At 36.1% G+C, this 21,231-nt stretch overlaps 1 protein-coding gene across 13 annotated transcripts in view; it reads right to left on the bottom strand.

The window, feature by feature from the left end:
• Window positions 1-21,231, bottom strand: part of LOC116345011 (longitudinals lacking protein, isoforms A/B/D/L-like) — an 85,969-nt gene that overhangs the window by 63,798 nt on the left and 940 nt on the right. For 11 of the 13 annotated variants that reach the window (XR_004201476.1, XM_031773987.1, XM_031773984.1 and 8 more), the window contains exons 2-6: window positions 2,263-2,523; window positions 1,715-2,042; window positions 1,343-1,588; window positions 1,014-1,247; window positions 834-917 (exon numbers count right to left, since the gene is read on the bottom strand). Coding sequence is in view for 12 of the 13 variants with exons in the window: in XM_031773987.1 (XP_031629847.1) it covers window positions 834-917; window positions 1,014-1,247; window positions 1,343-1,588; window positions 1,715-2,042; window positions 2,263-2,436 (1,066 nt within the window). In the remaining variant the exon portion in view is untranslated. Of the gene's footprint in view, window positions 1-833; window positions 918-1,013; window positions 1,248-1,342; window positions 1,589-1,714; window positions 2,043-2,262; window positions 2,524-4,771; window positions 5,230-7,186; window positions 7,472-21,231 lie in introns of those variants that run through there. The other 2 variants (XM_031773985.1, XM_031773986.1) reach the window with 2 other exon arrangements.

The raw sequence follows: 21,231 nt of genomic DNA, 5'->3' as shown, positions 1-21,231 counted from the left end.
ATTAAAATGGATGTTTGTCGGTTTTCTCTTCTGTTTTTCTCAAAATATTGTAAAGTTTGCGAAAATTTTTATCGCTCACATGTCTTCTCACACCTACCTTAGTTTTTGTGGTATGATCCATCGTCGAATTGTTCTTCTTTCAGTCACCGGTTCATCGAATTTACTAACACATTCTTTTTTTTTTGTTTGTTCAATCAATATTAATAACCAATTCAAAAATTATCGAAACAAAATAAACAATTAAGTCACATACAATTTGAAATTATGGCAAAACTCTTGGTAAATTTAGGATGTAAAATTTCAACAAAAAAATACAACAACAACACTGATTTGATGAAAATTTGAGAAGAACCATGTGAACGATGCGAAATAGTAATCGTTTTTGTGAAACTGACCAAACCAATGATACAAAAGAGCAATTTATCCATTTTCTGTGTATATTTTTCGATTCATTTTCAAACGAATGGGATACAAATTCATTTCATCATATTTCCATACCATTTCCAATCGCCGAAACTAATTATTGTGTTGCCTGTTATGTATCTGAATTCGAAACATTTTCAATTCGCAATTGGAAATGATGTGGTCGCAGTGCAATTTGTTCAAAATATGCAAGCTCTCTATATATTCTTCAGTTACGTATCTACGGTAACACACAAATAAACAATTTGCGATAACAAAACAATGCAACCAAACACATGTTTGCTTTAGAGTAAAATTATAGTCGCTTTTTTGAGTGCGACTCTCAATTAAATCGATTAAAAATGAAGTTTGCATTGAAATATTATCGCCAATTCCTTATCGAAGGTATGTAATCGTTTGATTTAACTCACCTTGAGCATCGCGATGTTGACCAGCTTCTTGTGTTGCCAAATAAACTTCATCCTGAGATCGATCCACTTGCCATTGAGTGTAACCTGATTTGAAAATAACAAATGCATAAATAAAATGTCGAAATGTATTTGGTTTATTGTTTTGCCAGTGTGAAGCGTGAAAAAAAATATGATATTTACCTTGACTAGAACCTTCGCCACCGTGACTCGGTCCCGCCTGTTCCATGTCTTCCATCAGTTCTTCATCAGCCATTGTTAGATCTTCGACGGTTTCATCGTTACCATCTTCGTATTCGCTTTTTGGTTCAATTAACAATTCCGAATCGATCTTGTCCTTATTCGAGCCATCTGTGTTGCGAGTTTTGTGCCGAACGATTGTTGGTTCTTCCTCATCATCATCATCATCGTCGTCGTCTGTTTTTTTTTTGTTGTTGGGAAAATCAAGAAATTTATTAGCGATTTGTTCATTTGAAAGAGAGATAGAGAGAGAAACGAGAGAGTCAACATACCATTTGAATTGTTGTCAGTCTTTTTGGTAACGTTCAATACATTTGCGGCAGAGGTAGCTGTGGTAATTTGTGATAGCGTTAACGGTGTGCTTGTAATCGGTTGCGCTTGTTGTGTGGCCGATTGTGATGATGAATTCGACATTTGATCATGATTATCAATTGTTGCGGCCGCATTATTTGTATCGACGCTGCGACGACGAACTCGTTTTCGTTTGCGTGACAATGGACTAGTGGAACCTTCTCGATCTGAATAAAAAAAATAAATCAAAATAGTTTTTATTAGAAAAATGTTCATAAATTTATTAGGGCCGCCAAAAGTGTGTGAAAACACAATTGAAAAAAAAAATCAATTGATATCGATATATCGCTTACCTCCAGGCAATTCCGCATTTGGTCTTTTATTGTTTTGTTCAATGGTCAAACCCGTTTTGGCAGCTGAACCAGCTGCACCACCGCTTACAGGTACTTGCTGTTTCTGTTGTTGTGCATTGTCAACACCCTTGGCCGACGATCCACTTCGATTATCCGATAGACCTTTAATTTGCAATGATTCGGCCGCTTTCAATAGTGCAGCCAATTGATCTTGCGAAATATTGACTTCGCCACGGTACATGTAGTCCATCATGGCTCGAAGCTCTTGGAATTTAACATCCTTGAGGATGAATATCGGATGTTTGTCATATTGTTGCGAAAGAAGTGACTGTAATTGAGGAGAGAAAGAGAGAGAAAACACACATAAATATAGATTTTATTTTACATAAGCAAGTTAAGTTCGGAAAGATGTTTGTTTGTTCAACTGTGGGTTTTTCCAAAACATGTGGATTCAAACTTGATTTTCAAGTATTAAGTAATATTTATTTTTGTATTTTATTTTTATTCATTCTAATGCGAGAGAGAGAGAGAGAGAGATGATAACTTACCGCAAAATATGGACTGCACGCACATAAGACCACCTTATGTGCCTTCAAAAATTTTCCTTCGGCGGCTAATGTACAGTCAACCAATGTACCATTTTCCAAAAGGGTGTCAAATACACTGATCAATGTGCTCTGGTGATTGTTCCACCGCAGACAAAACTGTTGATCATCATCCATTTTGTTGGTTATTCGTGATGATCCAACAACAATTTTGCTGGTTTAAATGTTCTTATCCCGTTGCCTCTATTCTATGTTTTTATGTGTCTGTAAATAAAAAAGGAAATAAAAAAACAAACCATTAAAACTCGATTGAACGCAAAACATTGCAAAAACTTAAAGTTAATAAAAAAAACAGCGAATAATGAACGAATGAAAAATCGTTCAGCAATCAAAGTCAAAAATCTTAATCAGCGAATCGAAATTTATTAAATAATGGTAGCTGTGACAGCTTAGGTAGAACCCATTTCAAACAAAACCATCGAAAATTGGTCAAAACAAAAAACGAAATATATTTTCGATAAACAAATGCTCCAGCACAATTGACGCGCGTTGCTCGTGAGATGAGAGAAGGTGAAAAAGAACACACAATATTTTAAGACCAGTTTTTTGAAGTGTGATAGGTCGTTTTTGTATGCGTCATTCCTCATCATTCGATAAATGGGTTTTGTTGTTGTTTAAACTTTGGCTTGCGCAAGAGTAGCAAACATACTTTTCAATGACAATCCAACAAACACGCGAGCAGCAAGAAGGGAAAAAAACATGACTCCATGCTTACAATCATTGTCCATTATGTTTTTTTTTCGTTGTCTCTATCGCTTGTTGTCAATGTTCGAAACAGATTTAATTATTTAATTGCCGAAATAAAAACTGTTCAGTTAAAATGATCATATATAATTTATTCGTTCAATGAGGATTAGCAAATCGAACACACAATAAAAAAAAACAAATTCAGTCGAGACACGTGGGGAATTCAGATAATTCGTCAGCATTTAAAATGTGAGATGAATGCCATTGATGAGTGTTATTTTTCACTGCTTGCAGCAGATAGAGCATAGTTTTTTGTCTCTGTATGCTACAAATTGACATGCTTCAAAATAATCGATTTGTCAGTTTAGAAAAAAACAGCGCTCAATAATTCCAAGCTGTAACACTGATCGAGTTTAGCATTTGAATACAAAAGGGGAGGAAATGGCACACATAAACATGTCAGACATCCACATATACAGAGAATGAAATGTAAGCGACAAATAGAATATTATAGCAACGATTTATCATTAATTTCAGCATGAGTAAGCACATAATGTAACGACGATCTCATGGCGCGCTACCATAATATCGAGTGCATAGTTTGAGGCTATGATTCTTTATTAGAATTATTGAGAGATTTTAATATGCAGCAAATAGACCAGAGTGAGAGAGAAAGAGAGAAGAATAAGAGAAAAAATGCAATGAGCAGTATTTCTGGGGACAAAAAAGATGGAAAAAAGTCACATACAATAGTAAAAATAAAATTGTGTCGATCGTTCTTTTTTGGGTCGCATTTAATTTAACAAGAAAAATTAATAATTTTTTTTTATTTACATTTATTTACAAATGCAAATATCGAAAGTATCGAAGCACAAAAATCGTATGCGCCATGAGACGGCAATGCTCAAAACGAAGTGTGGCTGTGTTTTTTTTTTCTTCTTCAATTTTATTTACAATTTGTGTACCGCACAACCTCTTTATTATGTATTATTGTCGTAAGTATTGAATTTACCAAATTAATTTTACTTTTAGCTGTGTATTGCTTGCCGCATTGGCTTTTGCTGTTGCTTACTCTGTGTGTGTGTGTTTCTATTTTTATTTTATTTTTTAAATTTCAAATAACATTTCATTCCAAGTTCCAAACTTATTCAAACTATAAATGTGCTTGTATTGTAATGGAGTTCAGTCGTTCATGTCATATATATTATATTTTCTTTATTTTTCTTTTCTATTTCGTCGTTTGTTTTTAATGATGTGTTCAGTATGTAATACTGTTAACAATTTGCACAAAACACTTTTGATTGACCTCATTCAAAATCGTATCGTTCGATTTATATGCGGTGTGTGCTTCGAATTTTAAAAGAAAACGATGGAAAATGCAGTCGAAAATCGAACACATAATGTTGATAAAACGACACTCGACCGAACCAACCATACAATAAATATACAACGTGATTCTTACGGTAACGGTGTAAAATGGGGAGATGACTATTGAACGTTCACTGAAAGATATCGACAGACAGTGACAGAAATATCACAGGAGGGAGAATGAAAATAAGAAACGTTGCTCAAATAATGTTCCTGTTATAATTTCAAATCAATGCAACCTATGATGAAATTATCCATGAAATGAAAACTAAAATGGCGACTTTAGAATGATTTGAATGTTTGATTCTCTTTATGTTTTGCTCTGCATTTTTATGTGTACGCATTCAAACGTGCATGCGTATGCATTAATATAGATCGAGGTTGAGGTCCAACTTACGGTAAAAAAAAAATATGGCGACAATTGACGATTAGAAAATTTCACACTATTCCCAGTTCAAAACATCGGCACCACACACAACTAACTTCTATCGCACAAAATTAATACACATTCGCATCACTGCACTCGGTTTTTCTTTTCCGGTATTTTTTGTCTCTCTCTTTCTATCTCTCTCTCTCGTTCCACAATCCACAAATGATCGAAGATAAATTGAGGATAATTTTTGAATGTCGTTACCGCTTTCAATATAAAAATGAATGTCGACAATAAAGTAAATGTTGAACGGAGGAAAAAAAAAAACTTTTTTCTGGCAAACAATAAACAAACTGTTATAGGCAAAATAAACACCGTTTCGTTTGTTCTCGCTTCCTTTTGATGCTTCTAAAAAGCATAAAATATCACAATCGCGTTCGCTCTCCACAAACGTTTCGTTTCGATATCTGATCGACTCTGAATGTGATTGTGCAAATTACCATCGTGTATAGGTAGGTAATGGCCAAAATGTTCACTCACACTCTCTTAAACTGTATTTTCTCTCCTAGCATTCATATTTCGTACACACACTTACAAGCACATAACACACGCACACACACATTGCTTTCTCTTACTCATCGGGGGCTTAGTTCGCAGTAGTTTTTCGAACAGTGTTCGGTTGTAGCCGATCTTTCATGCACTTTTTTTTCTCATTCTCTTTCTATTCGGTGCCTTCTCTCGCACTCACATTTTGCGCTTTGCTTTCTCTCGACAGCCTGTATGCTGAGTGTGCTTGAGTTCTCCGCTAAATGCATTTATTGCCCCTTGTTTGCCTTTTTTTCTACTCTCATATAATTCAACACTAAAATATCATTCCAAATAAAATGAAATGTACAAATACTCATTCGGATTCGGATTCGGTGTGTGTTGCATGTATACATGTGTGTGTGCTCTTCAAAAAATATGTAATATATCGCGTCTCTTTAGGTCTCTTTCTATTTGTTCAAAGCAAAATCGAAGCAAAAATGAAAACCAAACAGAAAAGAATGAAATAAAACCGAAAAATAAATGATATGTCGTTCATGAGCATGTTGCACACACTTATGGAGAAATAAAAAGCTGAAGAAGAATAAAAAGCGAGAATGAGCAGCACATTTTTTTGTGAGTGGGTGCCTGGGCGATCTTTATACATCTCATTTTTGTTGCTCTTCACATTGTTTCATCACAAACAAAATATCATCTTCATATTTTGTTTCGTTAATTTCCACAATAATATGCACTGTGTGTGCTGTGTGATATTGCAGGAATATTTGAATGAGCGTGCAGTGTTTGTGGTCAGAAGTTTTCGTTTTTACTAGAGATAATGCTATAAATTAATCAGAATCGACAATGCAATGCAATGTAATTTTGAATTGCGCCGGAGAGTGAGAGAACGAACTAGTTTTTCATGTTGAAATCAAGAACGAAGAAATAGAAACACGTTAATAGAGAGACAGCGAGAGATAGAGAGAGAGAGAAAAGAAGAAGAATGAACGAGCATTGAAATGGTGTTCATTAGATAAAGTCACATACAATTATTTATGCGCAGAAAATTCTATGAAGTTGTTTACTCTTTTTTTTCTTCTTCTTTGCCTTTCTACTTCGTATGCATGATGATGTTTCATGAACAGTAGCAGCAGCCGTAAACAAGCTACATTAAGTGCGACAGCACACTCTCTGCGAAAAATTTATTTGTACAAGCTGAATGTTCAACACCTACAAGTCAATTTGCTCACTCAATCATTTGGTCGTTTGTGCTCATGCACACAAACATACACACAAACGCACATACATAAACAGGCAAGCAAACGAACAAACAGGCTGGCAGGCAGGCCTCATACACTCAAACACGGATTACGGACGATCCATATAGAAGAAGAAGCAGAAGAGGAAGAAGAAGAAGCAAAGAAAAAAACGCCGAGAGAACATGCAATATCACTCGAATATCCCGCACTCAACCAAGCAGCAGAGCAGCAACAACAACAACAAAACAAATATGGCGACCATGTCGGGAAATCGAATTGATGCTAACAACGATCGCATTTTTACAACACTGTAAATGTCAACTGCTTGATGTTTTCACATTTCCAAAATGCAAAACTTGCAACAGAGCACATAGTTAACACACAATAAATGTGAGATATTTTATGTGAATGGAAAATTAAGGGATTTCATATCACGCAAATGAAAATCATTTCTTATTTTTCAATATATATAAATATATATATATTTTTTTTTTTTTTCAAATTAAGTGGCCATAAACAAACAACAGAAGAGCGATGAAAATTAAAGCGAAACAATTTTGCTCGATTTTGTTGTTGTTGACGCTTTAAAATAGAACGTGTACGTAATAAAAGCCAACAACAAAAATGTTTATAATGTTAAAATGCGAATTATTATTACCCCGCAGCAAAGAAATAGTATTCCACTTTATGGTTTACTCGTCCAAATGAGCGACGAGCACGGGATGAAAAAAAAAAACACCAAGAAAACACACTGTCACAATCGCGACGAAAGCACTAAAGTCACGATAAATATATTTCAAGCGAGTGTACAAAAAAAAATAACCAAAAAATTATTACTTAAATATCACAATAGAAGAAGAAAATTGATATATTTTTTCTGTTTTATTATTCGTATTATATTTTTTTTTGTAATCCTGTTTGGTATATCTGCAATTGACGCTTGACGAACGATGACTGCTACGTTCGCATTACATACAAATGGTTTGTCGCGTTGCTACGAACGATCCGCTTCTATGATTCGATACACATAGAAACATTGAGAAACAGGAGCGTGCACGCAAGCACTTGAATCTTACTCAGCAAACAACAACCATAACGTCGACGACAACGGACGCACACATTCAGCCGTTGAGTGGAAAAGGCGCAAAAGGGACAGATTATCCGTGTTACGGTACAAGATAAGAAACAAAGAGAGAGAAAATAGTGTAATGCAAAATGAAAAACTATAAACGAACAGCTCAACTGTCGAAACGAATAAGAATGAAAAAGAAACCGAAAACGACAACGACGACGATGATGAAGAATGCAAGCACATTACAAGAGCAAGCTATGTTCAGCAGTCGCTCACAATTTTCGCATATTCATATAAATTGAATGAGTTGGGCAAAAGTGAACTACGCAAAATACACATAGCACAGAGGTACAGAGCCACATTAAATATCTCGATCCGATAATATGAACATCGTTCGCTCACACAAACACAGTGACAATAGCAACAGCGGCAATAGTAGTAGCGGCAACGGCAACGGCACTGAGAGCACCGCAAATTTGCGTTCGTATGTGCAGACGGCAGAAAACGTTTGCCATTTGCCATTACACTGGAGCATCCATACATATAAAACCAATCGAAACGGATACATATATATGTATGTTTTATGAGTTGAAGTGCAAATGGAATGAATATACATACGGAGTAAAAAAAAATATGGCATCAAATGTTCGAAACAAGCAAAAATGAATATAGGAAGGAAAAAAAGATCGTGCGCCGTTTGTACATTCGATTGGTGAACCGAATGAAATGGAAAATCAGAAAGAATTCACAGCATAGTGTGCTTCAAAATGAAATGAATTAACAACTGCGAAATTCAATCGCATGGAATTAGATGAAAATGTTTGAAACATTTTTTTTTGGTTGTTCTTTTACTTTTTGCAAAATTCTATAAAAATAGATCAATTCGTTTTGTGCGCAGAGATTTTGCAATGAAAAACTGCTCAAAAGCCCATTCACAATGCTCATAAATACAGACAATATGTGCAGAGAGCAAGGGAGAGAGAGAGAGAGAGAGAGAGAGCAAGCGTGAGCGTACTAAGCACACAATACCCAAAGTGATGTGTAAAAGATAAACTGTATATGAACTAAGAGAGAGAGAGCGCCGAATGTACATCGAATTATAAAATAAAAACTCTGGCACGAGAGTGAGAGCGAGTTAGAGTAAGCAAATATAACAACGACATTAACAGAAGCAAACGAAATAACAGGCATTAAAAATATTTTTCTGCTTATTATGGGCTTGGCTTGGCACATACAATTTGGTTTATTTCATTTCATTTTATATTTGCTTCTTTTTCCTTTTTGCTTCGCATGATTTTTCAATGATATATTCCGCGCTGATGACTGTAGTTTTTGAAGTTTGAATTTTTAGTTTGACTCTCGGTCGTCTCATATAGATTGAGAGTGAATAAAAATTAAAGCATTGTATATTGTCGCCATCATATATACATGATGTGTGACTGCTGCTGCTGCCGATGACGCCGATGATAATGATCGCTCGATAATGACGATGAGCAATGCTGTATTTATTTGGGTAAATTTCATATATATATATTTTTTTCGTTTGGAATCTTGCTTCATTTCGGCTGATGTACGAATGTCTGTCACTATCACACTCTTTTGCGTTTTGTCTGTGTCAATTCAATTCATTTTTTTTTTCGGAGAACAAAATATCATATTCGCTCCACACATATTGTCATTTGCATGGAGTTTGTTGATTTTTTATTTGGTTGTGAGTGTGTATTCCCTTGCGCTCATTCTGTTCGATCAACATTTCGATATTTTTCGCGTGAATTTTCAATAAAATTTCATGCCAACCAAATTAGTTGGGCAATCTGTTTTTTGTTTTTTTTTTTTTTTTTTTTGTGCTCGCGCGGTGTGTTTCGTCCGAATACGCTTTTGGATTCTTTAATTTAAATGATTTCATATAATTTTTTTTTTATTTGTCGTTCATGCTCTGGCTTAAAATGTTTGCCGTTGTCATCGTCTCAGTCGTTGTTGTAAATTTTTTTTTGCGTATCATTCACTCGACTGAATGACTGGAGCTGTCATGCGAATATCTTTTGTTCATTTTCCACACACACAAGGAGAGAGAGAGAGACGCGGTGAGACACACATTTCCAGAACAATCGAATAAACATTTTTTTGGGTATTTATGAGCGAGAATATACATCGAACAATGGCCCGAGATCAAAATGTACGAGGGGGCGCAAAATACTGATCAAAACGTAATTTCGACTTGGATCATTATATTATATATTTGCGTCGTTCTGTACAGCATACAGATAGGAAACGGGCCCTATTCACTGTCGCTCACTCTCGTTTCTTTCTCTCTCTCTTGATTCTTTACTGAAATGTAAATTTTCCACACACAAACGAAATGAGGGAGATTTGATACGAGGGAAACGGGATCGTTTTTATTTCATTAAGCACGAAACAACATACGCACGTATATCGTACTATATAATATTGTTCATCATTGAGATATATGTGTATGTATATTGTATGTTCGGGGCTTGACGCCCAACGTTTTCGATAATAATATAAAGTTCTAGAAAATTGAAGCGCGATCGTGTTGTGTTTCAGTTGAAAAACATGTTTGAAGGAAATTAAAGATTTGTTTCCCTCTTGTACGCTCGTTCCCCCTTCAATTGTTCTCACATGGCTTATGAGCGACACAGTGCTCGGCATGTGTTGCTGCCTTTTTTCCCTTTTATCCTCTCTCTATATCTACTTATGTTTTGTATATGCGTGCATATCGTTTTTTTTTTGTGTGTTCTTTCTTTCTTCGGTCCTTATGCATTTGTAGTCTCTTTGCTTTTGTTTCCATACAATTTCATGTTTGATGCGCTGCTGTGTATGTTTTTGGGGAAACAAAATTTTCATTTCATGCGTTCGCATGAAAAGTAGTCTGATTCAAGCCGATTACTTTGTGCTTTGGGCGAACGAGCGTTCGAAAAGAAAATATAAATTGTCGAATCGAATTGTGAACGTGCCGTGTTTGATTCGAAGTAATTCACTTCGGTCGAAGTAATATTCGGCTAACAGGCATATACAGTGGATGTGTGTGTGTGCGCGTGTGGATCGCTTTGTGTTTGAGTGAGAGTTTAAAATGTTTGTCGCTCATGCAGCCACATAATTATCTTCAGCACATATTATAGCGAGCGATCAAATTCAATACGAAAACACTAGTCAATACATATGCATCAAATAGGGCGAATGAGACTGACGGAAAACAACATCCAACAACACATCGCAATCATTCTGCGAATGCATTTTTATATCAAACACTATATACTACATGAAAAGATAGGATGATTGTGTGGTGCGTTGTGACAGCCGTCATCAACAATGTTATTTTCCACTGGTGTTGCTGCTGCTGCTGCTGTTACTGCTGCTGTGTGGAACACACAATGTTAAATACAGTGTTAAGCAATAGCAATAGGAATAGTAACAGCAAACGACAACGACGACGACGGCGGCGCAACGCGTTTTGCCTGATTTCATTATTCAGCACACATATATGCATTCGCAATACACACCATAGTTAAGGGGGAAAAACAACAAAGACCGTATTGTACCTAAAAACACACTAAAGCATTAAAACCAATTGGCTGTTGTGTGACTGTACATTTTTGCACGCAATTGTGCGCTCTCGTTCTCGCTCTCGCACTTCTCATATATTTTACCGACGCTGTGCATGCCTTATTCAAGTATAAAGCATTCTTTTTCACATTTTCGGTAGAAGTAGCATACATGTATCTATATAAATATAGCTTTTGTGGATTTCTTAATTTTTTGTTGTTGTTGTTGTTTTTATATACGTGTGTATTATTCATCGCAACACAAAATGCACACAGAAATTGTGTGTATCCACAATGGTGATTGTCGCTGTTTGCAGCCGCCGACACCGCCATGTTTTCATAGTTGTTACTGTTAACGTTGCTTTTGCTACACATTTTATACAATATTAATACTGCAGGCGACAATGCCTGTATAAATATAGATTGGTTTATTTACAATTGTGAACTCGATTCAATGTAAAACGTTGTTTTTGACGATGACGATGATGATGTTGTTGTTGTTATTGTTGGATATGTGAAAAGCGAATAAGACCGCTCGCGCACATATTTCATTTCTCGAATGGTTTGACGAATGCAAAAGGAGAAATAAAATTGTTGGCTGTGTGTGATGATGATACAATGATACATATTTGTAATCATATCGCAATGCCATCAAAATCATCGTATGTCGTATGTGCACTCTGAGCGCGGCACATATAAATATTCGCGGCTTTGATATCTTTATAGATTTTCATGAAACGCATTTATGCATGTGACACTATAAAAAATTACTCAGCAATAATCATCGAATTACCATCGAAGTGGTGGTGGTGGTGGTGACGACAAACGACGTCGGTGGTTATTCTTGGGATCGATTACTAGTGATCGATGTGGAAAATGTAGCATGAGAATTTCACTGAGTTGGCAATGCAGTGTTTAAAATAAGCCGACGAAATATAATATGTGCCACACTCATCACACACTTTGCCTTGAAAAAGTTCGAGAGCTTCTTCCTTTTCTGTGTATTGTGCGCGTCAGCAATTCCAAAGCGCATTTTACGAGCGGCACACAGAGAAATTGAGAGAGAAAGACGAACCGAGTCGGTGCTAAAAGGAAATATTTATGGCCAGAAGTAAGAAAATCAAGCAGGCAAATGTATGCACCGTTGCATGAATTTCAAGCGAAAAGAAATGAAACCTGTGTGCATGCATGCATGCGTGTGCTTGATGCACTTAAATCATCGGCCATATTTTTTTTGTTTTCTTTCTCGAAACGAAAACTTAAATGTGGAAACAACATGAATGTACAGGCATACACACACATAGCATGCCGCCACGAATTTGAGGAAAAAATGTGAAAAGCAACGAACGAAAAAGTCATAATCTCTACGTTCATAGCCTGCGATAAATGATCGACATGAAAACGAAGGAGATAAGGCGAGAGTGAAAGAGAGCTGGCAATAGCATTGAACACGATCACATTGTGGTTTCTTTCCATTTGCTTTTTCGAGCATTTTTTTAAATTATATTTTCTTTCAATTTCTCATTTCTTTTCATTCTCAGTTTTGTCTTTTCTTTTCCACTTTGTTTTCCGTTCGTATCGCTTTCGAAATTCCATGAAAACTTTGCCATTTATCCTGCACGAATAAAATGAGAGAGAATATGGAGAGTGAGTAAAAGCAACAATTGCCTGAATTCTACTGAGAGACTGTTCTAGCATTTCGTTTTATTTTAGTTTTTGTTCATTTTCAAAAGCCATACGATTTTAAAACCCATATAAGCTGAAAAACAACAAATACGAAAGACGATGGTCGGTCGGTCTTCATCTATCTTCTCTCTGTTTCTCTGTACATTTGTTTCTTCATCTCTCCCTGATTAAATGTCAATCCAAAATATGCAATGCGCACATATGGGCATACACGCACACGCACACACCGAAAGGCAGAGAGAAAAGGTCGCTTTATGTGAACACCACACGATCGTTTTCCGAATTTTTCACTTTGTTCTCTTGTATGTTTTTCATCACAATCCAGCCCGATGGATTTAAGTTGATAACCAATGCATACACATTACACACACATACAGAGAGTATACAAAGGCTAAAGTGACTGATGGCATCATCAAAGTATGGATGGAAAACAAAAATCGAGGCAGATGTTAAAAATTTACGCTTTCGAAAATGAGCGAGAGACAGAGTGGTATGTGTGCATTAAATAAAATCGGTTTGGTTGGCACCAAGAGTGTTGGTAAATGATTGGGTTTCAAACCGATGTATTTCACTTTCGGAGCATACAGTTGGCGATTGCGGGCCCTTTTCACAAATCCAAATGGAAAAACATAAATTCGAAGGGGTCTCGTTAAAAGACAAAACAAAGGCAACAACAACAACAACAGAATTAAGCAACAGTCACAAACTATGCATAGCAACTGGAGTACGTCGCAATGAAAATACCCGAGCGGATTTGGAACAATGCAAGAGAGTGAGAGAGAAAGAAAACGAGAGATAGAAATATGAGAGAAAATGTGTATACGTGTACAATTTTCAATGTGGCTTTAGCGGCTTTTTTTTCTACAAACATTGTATACACAAATATGCCATTTGCCAAGCAAAAGATGTTCGATCAAATAATAATTTAGCTATCGCAAGCGTTTGTTTCGTTATTTTGTCGCACAGTACATTTATATACGCACAAACACATAGATAGACACATACATGCTCTCAAATGCTATCACCGATTCTTTTCCACAGTTTGAGAATGTAAATTCGCCATACTTTACATTCATAATTTTCAATGTACCGAACACATACAGAATGATTGGGAAAGAGAATGGTGCTTTTTCTCCAATTTCATATATAAATGCCATTCTATATATAAATATTGTTTGCATTTATGTTTACAATTGCCAAATTCTTTGGTAGATTAGAATTCGAAGCACAGCATTTCGATTGTAAGACACATGAAAATGAAAATGTGTGTTTCATTTTTGCTAAAGCGATGTGTGTACGACTCTCTCAATATGTATGCTTCTGAATTTTTTCTTTCGGTTTATTTTTTTTTTTTCATTTATTTTCTGTTGTTAAGATATACCACTTTTTTCCATGCCTTTTGGTTTTCTTTTTACTTCTCTTCTTTTCTCATTCAATTCACACTTTTCAAGTCGCGAAACTATTGAAAGCGTCCAAAACAGATATACAAAAAATGTGTGTGCGTGTGTTTTATGAAGTGAAATAAAAAGAGTACAATTTAAGGTGCGCATTAAGTTTTGTGCCTCTTCATTTGCATGTGTATGTATGCTAAAAAATGCCATTTGGTATGATTTCATCATCATCATCATAATCATTGCCATCGTCATTGTATGAAGAGCATGGCATGTTGCGAAATGGTTGTTCAGAGGACTTGGCCACGCTTCACCGGCAAAAATCCGTCGTCGAATACACATACTCGATGTGGTGAAAAATGTTCATGAAATGAGAGAGCGTCAAGCGCACGAGAGAGAGAGAGAGAGACGATGAAAAAAGCCTTCTCAGAGCATTCACTTTTGTGTGTTTTGCACATTTTGACCGACAAAAACTTTTGCACGCTCATAAAATTAAACGGATGGAAATCGGTTGAATTTTTATAAAAGCGAGGAGTAGTTCGCGATAAATTTTAGACGCGCTTTTATGATTTCCGTTTTGACTTTCATCTTCTTCAATGATCACCAGAATGGTACTTTTGTTGTTTTGCCAATGGCTTGGCATGGCTTTTCTCTCTTTCTTTCCGTCGCCGACGTCGCCGTTTGCAAAGAGTTCAATTTCAAAAACGCGCTTTTAAATTTTAAATAGGCAGATTGGCTGATATGTGTGTGGGACGTTGAAAGACAAAAAAAAAATCTCCAGCAAGAGTGCGAGCGCGCGCAATACACAATGGAATGAATTCACATTGGCTTAAATGGATGAGATCATCACTTGTGGATTCAGCTTGGTTTTGAATTTTTCCAAAACTATACACATATATTGTATATTCAAATGGAATTGACACACGGAAAAAAGTGCTTTTTCATATGTCACGTATTCAATTCACAATTCAAAAATGAAAACTGATCCGAATGCGCATACAAGTACACACATACACACACAATTTGTGAAATGAAACAACAGCAAAGAGACAGGCAACAAAAACGAAAACGGCAATCCACAAGCCGACGAACGAACGGCAAAACCACAGAATACTTCGTCATTTTATTACGTCTATAAAATATGTTGTGGAGGCTTTTGTTTGAACGAATGAGCGTGCGCGCCCGCTCACTCGGTGACGATGAAAAGTTGTGAAAAATAATTTCATACATGACTTAAAATATGCCTTAATAGTAGTTAATTGGAGGAATATGGGAGTCTTAAATTCATGTGCCGATGTGGTTTTACGAATGCGGACGATGAGAAAACAACAACAACGATGACGACGACGACAACAACGACAACGTTAAATATACAATGGAAACGGCAACAACGATCATTGTATATATGTTTTATCATTTTGTGCTGTGTCGCATTTTCAACGTTTACAATTGAAAACATTAAAAATAGATTTGTTCAAGTGAAATGGTTTTTTTTTGTTTTATTTCATTTTTGTGCCATTAATAGCTCAAAAGTGGCCTTTATCATTTTCCAACGGGTAGACACACGAAAAAAAAAACATTGTATATACATGCGCAAACATTGCAGTGCATGAACACTGAATATATACAACATTTACGTGCACACAGAGAATTATAAAGAGATCTCAATAGTCCGCGAATTATTCAAAAATGACATGTTAATTTGCAAAATATATACTGTTTGTCTGGTGCATGTTTTTTCCCCGATTATTGGCCGTATATGTGTCCGTACATTTTGTCGTTTCTTTTTTTATTATTATTATCATAGTTCTTTTTTTGCTGTTGTTCGCTTGTTGAGCTTTTATAATTGCAAGTTGTATACGTTTTGTGGCAGTCGTTGTGTGCATGTCGAACAAATTTCCAATGACAATGGCTGGCGTTGATCCATAAAATATTATGTAAAGTAAAGTGAGCCGTAAAAAAACTACCACTTTGAAAAATAAATGGTTCGGGCATAAAGCAAACAAACGGGCTGGGCGACGGATAAAGAAGTAAAAAAAAAACATTCAACAACAACGATCATACAACAACTTGAAAAACACAAATATGTTCAGCAAGCGAAACACAATAACAGCAACAACAAAGCACGAAAGAAAGACAAAAAAACACACGGTATGAAACCACAGTAAAATGTGCTGAATGTAAAACAGCAATGGCGTACTCAGATCGAATCGTAGGGAACATTCTAGAATTGAATTTGCGCCAGTCTTGCGCGCGACCGCGCTCACGCTTCCATCTATATATTGGAATAGTGAGGAAGATATGCTATATGCTCTAGTGGCGTATTGGCCGAATAAAGACAAAACGAACACACAAATTTTTCTTGTTTTGTGCTTGTTTTGCTGTAACACATTGTAAATGAACAGCTATTCGCTTCGCTCGAGCTATTATTCTCTCGTATTTTCTTGCTGAGTTATCCTGTCCAGTTCACGTTGCGCGCGCGAGGAAAATGTGTATGATTGTATAGTGCTTTTTTGATCGAACTTGATGGATTTCAGTATGTGTTTTTTTCTTTTGATTTTTCATTCTTTTCTTTCTCTTTCTCTCGCCGCTTCTTTTTTTTTTGTTGTTGTTGCATTTTCATTCTTATTGGCGATGAACGAACACGTATATATAATGTTGAATTTTTGTGGAAAGTTTCTTTGCGCAAGCAAACATACAATACATGTAACATAATGCTATTGGTGCGCGCGCGCTTGCTCGTTTGTATTTGGGGCAACAATGGTGAAAGAACACGAACCCTTTGTGTGCATTTACGAACACATAGACGAAGCCCGGCCAACACACAATCGATCGAGTGTTTTAACAACAACAGCAGCATTTATGTGGCTGCTAGTTGTTCTCCGCAAACGATATTTCCAGATCGTTCATTTTGTTTATCATATATTTTTCATGAGTTGAGGTTTTTTTCTCGCATTTATTATTTTGTGCTTTTTTCTCGCTCAATCGCCAGGCGCTCGTTCGCTCTTTTTTTTATTGAATTTTAAACAAGCAATCGAACGGCGATATACACTCTATGCGGAACCAGTTTTTCAAAATATTCTAATTACAATTTAAACACATACAATACATGCATTGTCATCGCGTATCGACCAACGATTAAGCCCATGTATGTTCTCGCTCACTCTCTTTCTCTCTCTTTCTGACTATATGTAATGTAAATTTTGTGACTTCAGAAAAGTTACAACAGAAATGGCAACGACAGCGGCACCAATGGTGATCAATGCGCGACGATCGAAATGGCAAAATCGTAATTTGTCGTCTGACAATGAGAAAATCCCACTCATACTGTCCACTTTCGAGTTTTGATGAGAGAAAAAAAGGTGACCAACATGGAATTGCCACTAAAAGCACACCAATCGATTGGAAAATGGCGAATTTGTCATTGGAGCGAATATTTGAATACGCAATTTACGCCATGAGGGAAATACAAATATGCTCAGTGTGTGTGTGTGTGTGTGTGTGTGTTGTATGATATTGAGAATGAGAAAAAGAGCGAGTACTGGGAAACGCTTGCTGCGTGAATAGTTTTTTCAATGAAGTTACACGCGCGCTTTAAGCAAGAAGTTAAATAGATTTTAATATGCGCGCATATTCAATACGTTTGAACGTCTTTTCATTATTATTATTTTTGCTCTTTGCTTAATTTGTCGAAGCTCATGAAATGAAATGGAAAATGCGCTTTGTGTACATTTAAAATGCCAAGTACAAAGAGTCCATACATTTATCTGGTATTTTTATGAGACACCGTCCACATTTATTGTGTGTGTGTGTTTTTTTTTTGTTGTTGTCTGTTTGTAGTCATCGCCACCGACGATCGGTCGTTCAATTGTCACCTTGTTTTATGTACGCGCCATACATTACAATTTGACGCGCTGATTTTTGACCAAACGAAGAGCCAACGAATACAACGCACAACGAGAAGAAGACGATGAAAAAAAAACACAAACTCTGTGACAATAATTCGTTGTTGAAGTGAACGAGGAAAAAAGACACGTTACATACATCGTGTGTTTTTCGGCACGATAGAGAGATGGTATTGGAGTAAAGGCATAACAAGTCAAATTAAAATTCAATACCACAGCGACGCAGTTGATACTCGAAATAAAAAAGTAGCAGCAGTGTGCCAAACATAGCTTTGGAACATAACTCATAATATAATTGAACAAAGAGAGCAAGTATGTATGGAATGGACGTCATTAGTATTTCTTGTTTGGTCTGATCTGGCATACTGAAATTTTTCGTAATTAACATACTACAGACAGCGTTCGCATTATATTATATTTACCCACATTCGAATTATTATTTGTCATTGATTGTGTTATTTGTTTTACGAATACACACATTTCACGTTTTTTTTAGCTTTCGGGTGTTTTTTTTTTTCTTCTCTCTTGACGGACACTGTGCTGGGTGTGTGTGTGTTTGATTTCGAATTGGACATAAATGAAAATGTGAAGCAGCAGGTTTTGGCCGACGATCGATCGCACCACCACCGATAGCAGTAACCGTGCTGCCGGCAGAATAAATGATGAAAACGATATGCAAGGAAAACATTTTGTTGGATTTCAAATGATCATAATGTGATAATAAATGAATTTGCCGAAGTGAGAACGATGAATTCAATGATCGTCAATTCGATTGGAATGCGATTTAGTGAAATTGCGTATGTAGATCATACGAAGGCATACGAAGGAAATGAACGACGAAAAAAAAATGAAAACAAAGAGAAGAAAGCATACACAGAAAAATTAGTGTGTGCTTAATCTGTTTATTGCTCAGCTTCCACATTAAAGCGAAATGACGTGTTATGTATCTGCAATACATTAGAGCTTATTCCATTCCATTTTGGCTAAAGTAAACATGGAGCCGAAAATGAGAAAAATCTGAAAGTCACACACCAACACCAACGGAATATTTTGGAAACGACAAAATGTCAAAGAGTATCGCGCGCATGAACGCACTCGATTGACAACGTTATACGCATAACACGCATTTCAAACCATAGAACTATACATATATATATATGGAATACAATGAACGAACACACAGATTTCTATTTAATTTTGTATGTGATGCGATCAAAGTGATCAGCATAATATTGGTTTTTCCCTTCAACAGACGATTTGCTTTTATTATCGTTCGTCGTCTTGATTGTTGTTGCTTTGCTTTGCTTCTCGGTGACCGTTTTTTCCTCATATTCAATTTGTTCGCTGGAAAGAATCAAATCTACACGCAAATAGAATACGAACATGACCGAGAATTTATCATTGAAATAATGTTGATTATATGATTTAATTTGAGGTCTTCATATTATGACTTTCCCATTCGTTGTATGTTCGTTGTGCGCATTTAGTAATATAAACGAATTCATGCACATACATGTTATTGTACACATACAGATAAATTAGATAAAAAAAAAACCGCTTTAGACACTTACATTTTCATCATCATCATGCCATTGTCATCAAATTAACATGCACTGTATTCACAGCGACCCAGACTCAATATACAACAATAGTCAAGCAAAAAGAATTGTGAGTGACACATAGAACGAGAGCGAGTAAAAAAATAGGTAGACCAAATGATATTCTCGTGATAATTTCGATTTATAAAATATCTATTCGCATACCCATTCGCCAAATCAAAATGGAGAGGAAAAAAAAGAAGCGCTCACACGCAAATGACAAACCACGATCAGATCCACATAAATATCAAAATACAGCAATCGAATTAAATGGAGAAACAAAAAACTAAAGAAGCATTCCATGTGAGCGACAGACATACATTCAAACACCGAATTGTGCGAACAGCAGGCGTGCGCGTCGCGCGCGGGAACAGAGAAAAATGTGAAAATGGAGAAAAAAAAATATATACAAAAATAATAAAAAGAAGAAGAGGTAGAAGAATCATTAAAAGAAAAAGAATAAAACATGAAATAAAAAAAAAATCCAACAGCGAACTCCTTCTTGGTGGTAGAGATATACATTGATGCGGTAGTCGTTGCCGCTGACGCGAACGACATAAAACATTCTCGATGTTTTTTATTCTTATTGCCAAAGTGAGTATCTATCGTATCGCGCGTGCACAACCATCGTGTGTATTGCCAAAGTGGTGGTAAAGCGAATGAGCAAATGTGTGCTTTTTCGTCGTCGTCATCATCACCACCGTCGCGTTCAAGTGTGCAAGTGAAATATACATATCATGATCATAGGCGGATTTTCCATGTTTATTTTTATGTATATGATGTGCGTCGTCGTCGTCATCATTATTGCTTGTATTACATTCGAATTACACATCGACAGACAGACACCAAATGTGATGCGAAAAAGCGGTAACATTTCATTTCTGGTCGTGAATGATTACAATTTGATCATCATTTTGTTTGTAAATTTCTGTTATTCTCTATATAAAAACAACACAATTAATCAAAAGCAAATAAACACGAGAGAGAGGGAGAGAGAGAAATTCAAAGCAGCCCCTGAATTTCGGATAGATTGACGAAGATGTTTCTGAATTGATGATGTTGTTGGTTATTGAAATTGTACATGTGTTTGCTACTTACGGCAAATTCAACATAACAACATTTACGAACCCATACAATTGTGCCGATAAATTATCACCAACACATGTATAGGCCGCAACGCACACAAACATCGAAAAGAGAGCGTTTTATATTGAACGCTACTCTCTTCAGATGCGATGCTTGTCCGCATGTGAGTGTGTATGTGTGTATGTGTGCGCGTGTGTATTGAATAGAAACGTTTCAACAAGCACACTCGTTCGCACACATACACAAACCCACCAGCAGTATAGAACACAGAAAAGAAGAAAAAACCAAATCCAAAATGGCGGATATGAACGCCATGGAAATTTTTTCCTTCTTCTTCATCGTTCGTACACGTTTGATGTTTGGAAAATTGCAATTGATATCGCAACATTTTCCATCATTAAA

Source organism: Contarinia nasturtii, unplaced genomic scaffold, assembly GCF_009176525.2.
Source record: "Contarinia nasturtii isolate CC-2019 unplaced genomic scaffold, AAFC_CNas_1.1 Cnas_scaffold_1240, whole genome shotgun sequence".
Lineage (NCBI taxonomy): Eukaryota > Metazoa > Arthropoda > Insecta > Diptera > Cecidomyiidae > Contarinia > Contarinia nasturtii.
The sequence above is the reverse complement of the archived record's forward strand: the minus strand, read 5'-3'. Positions and strand labels throughout refer to the sequence as shown.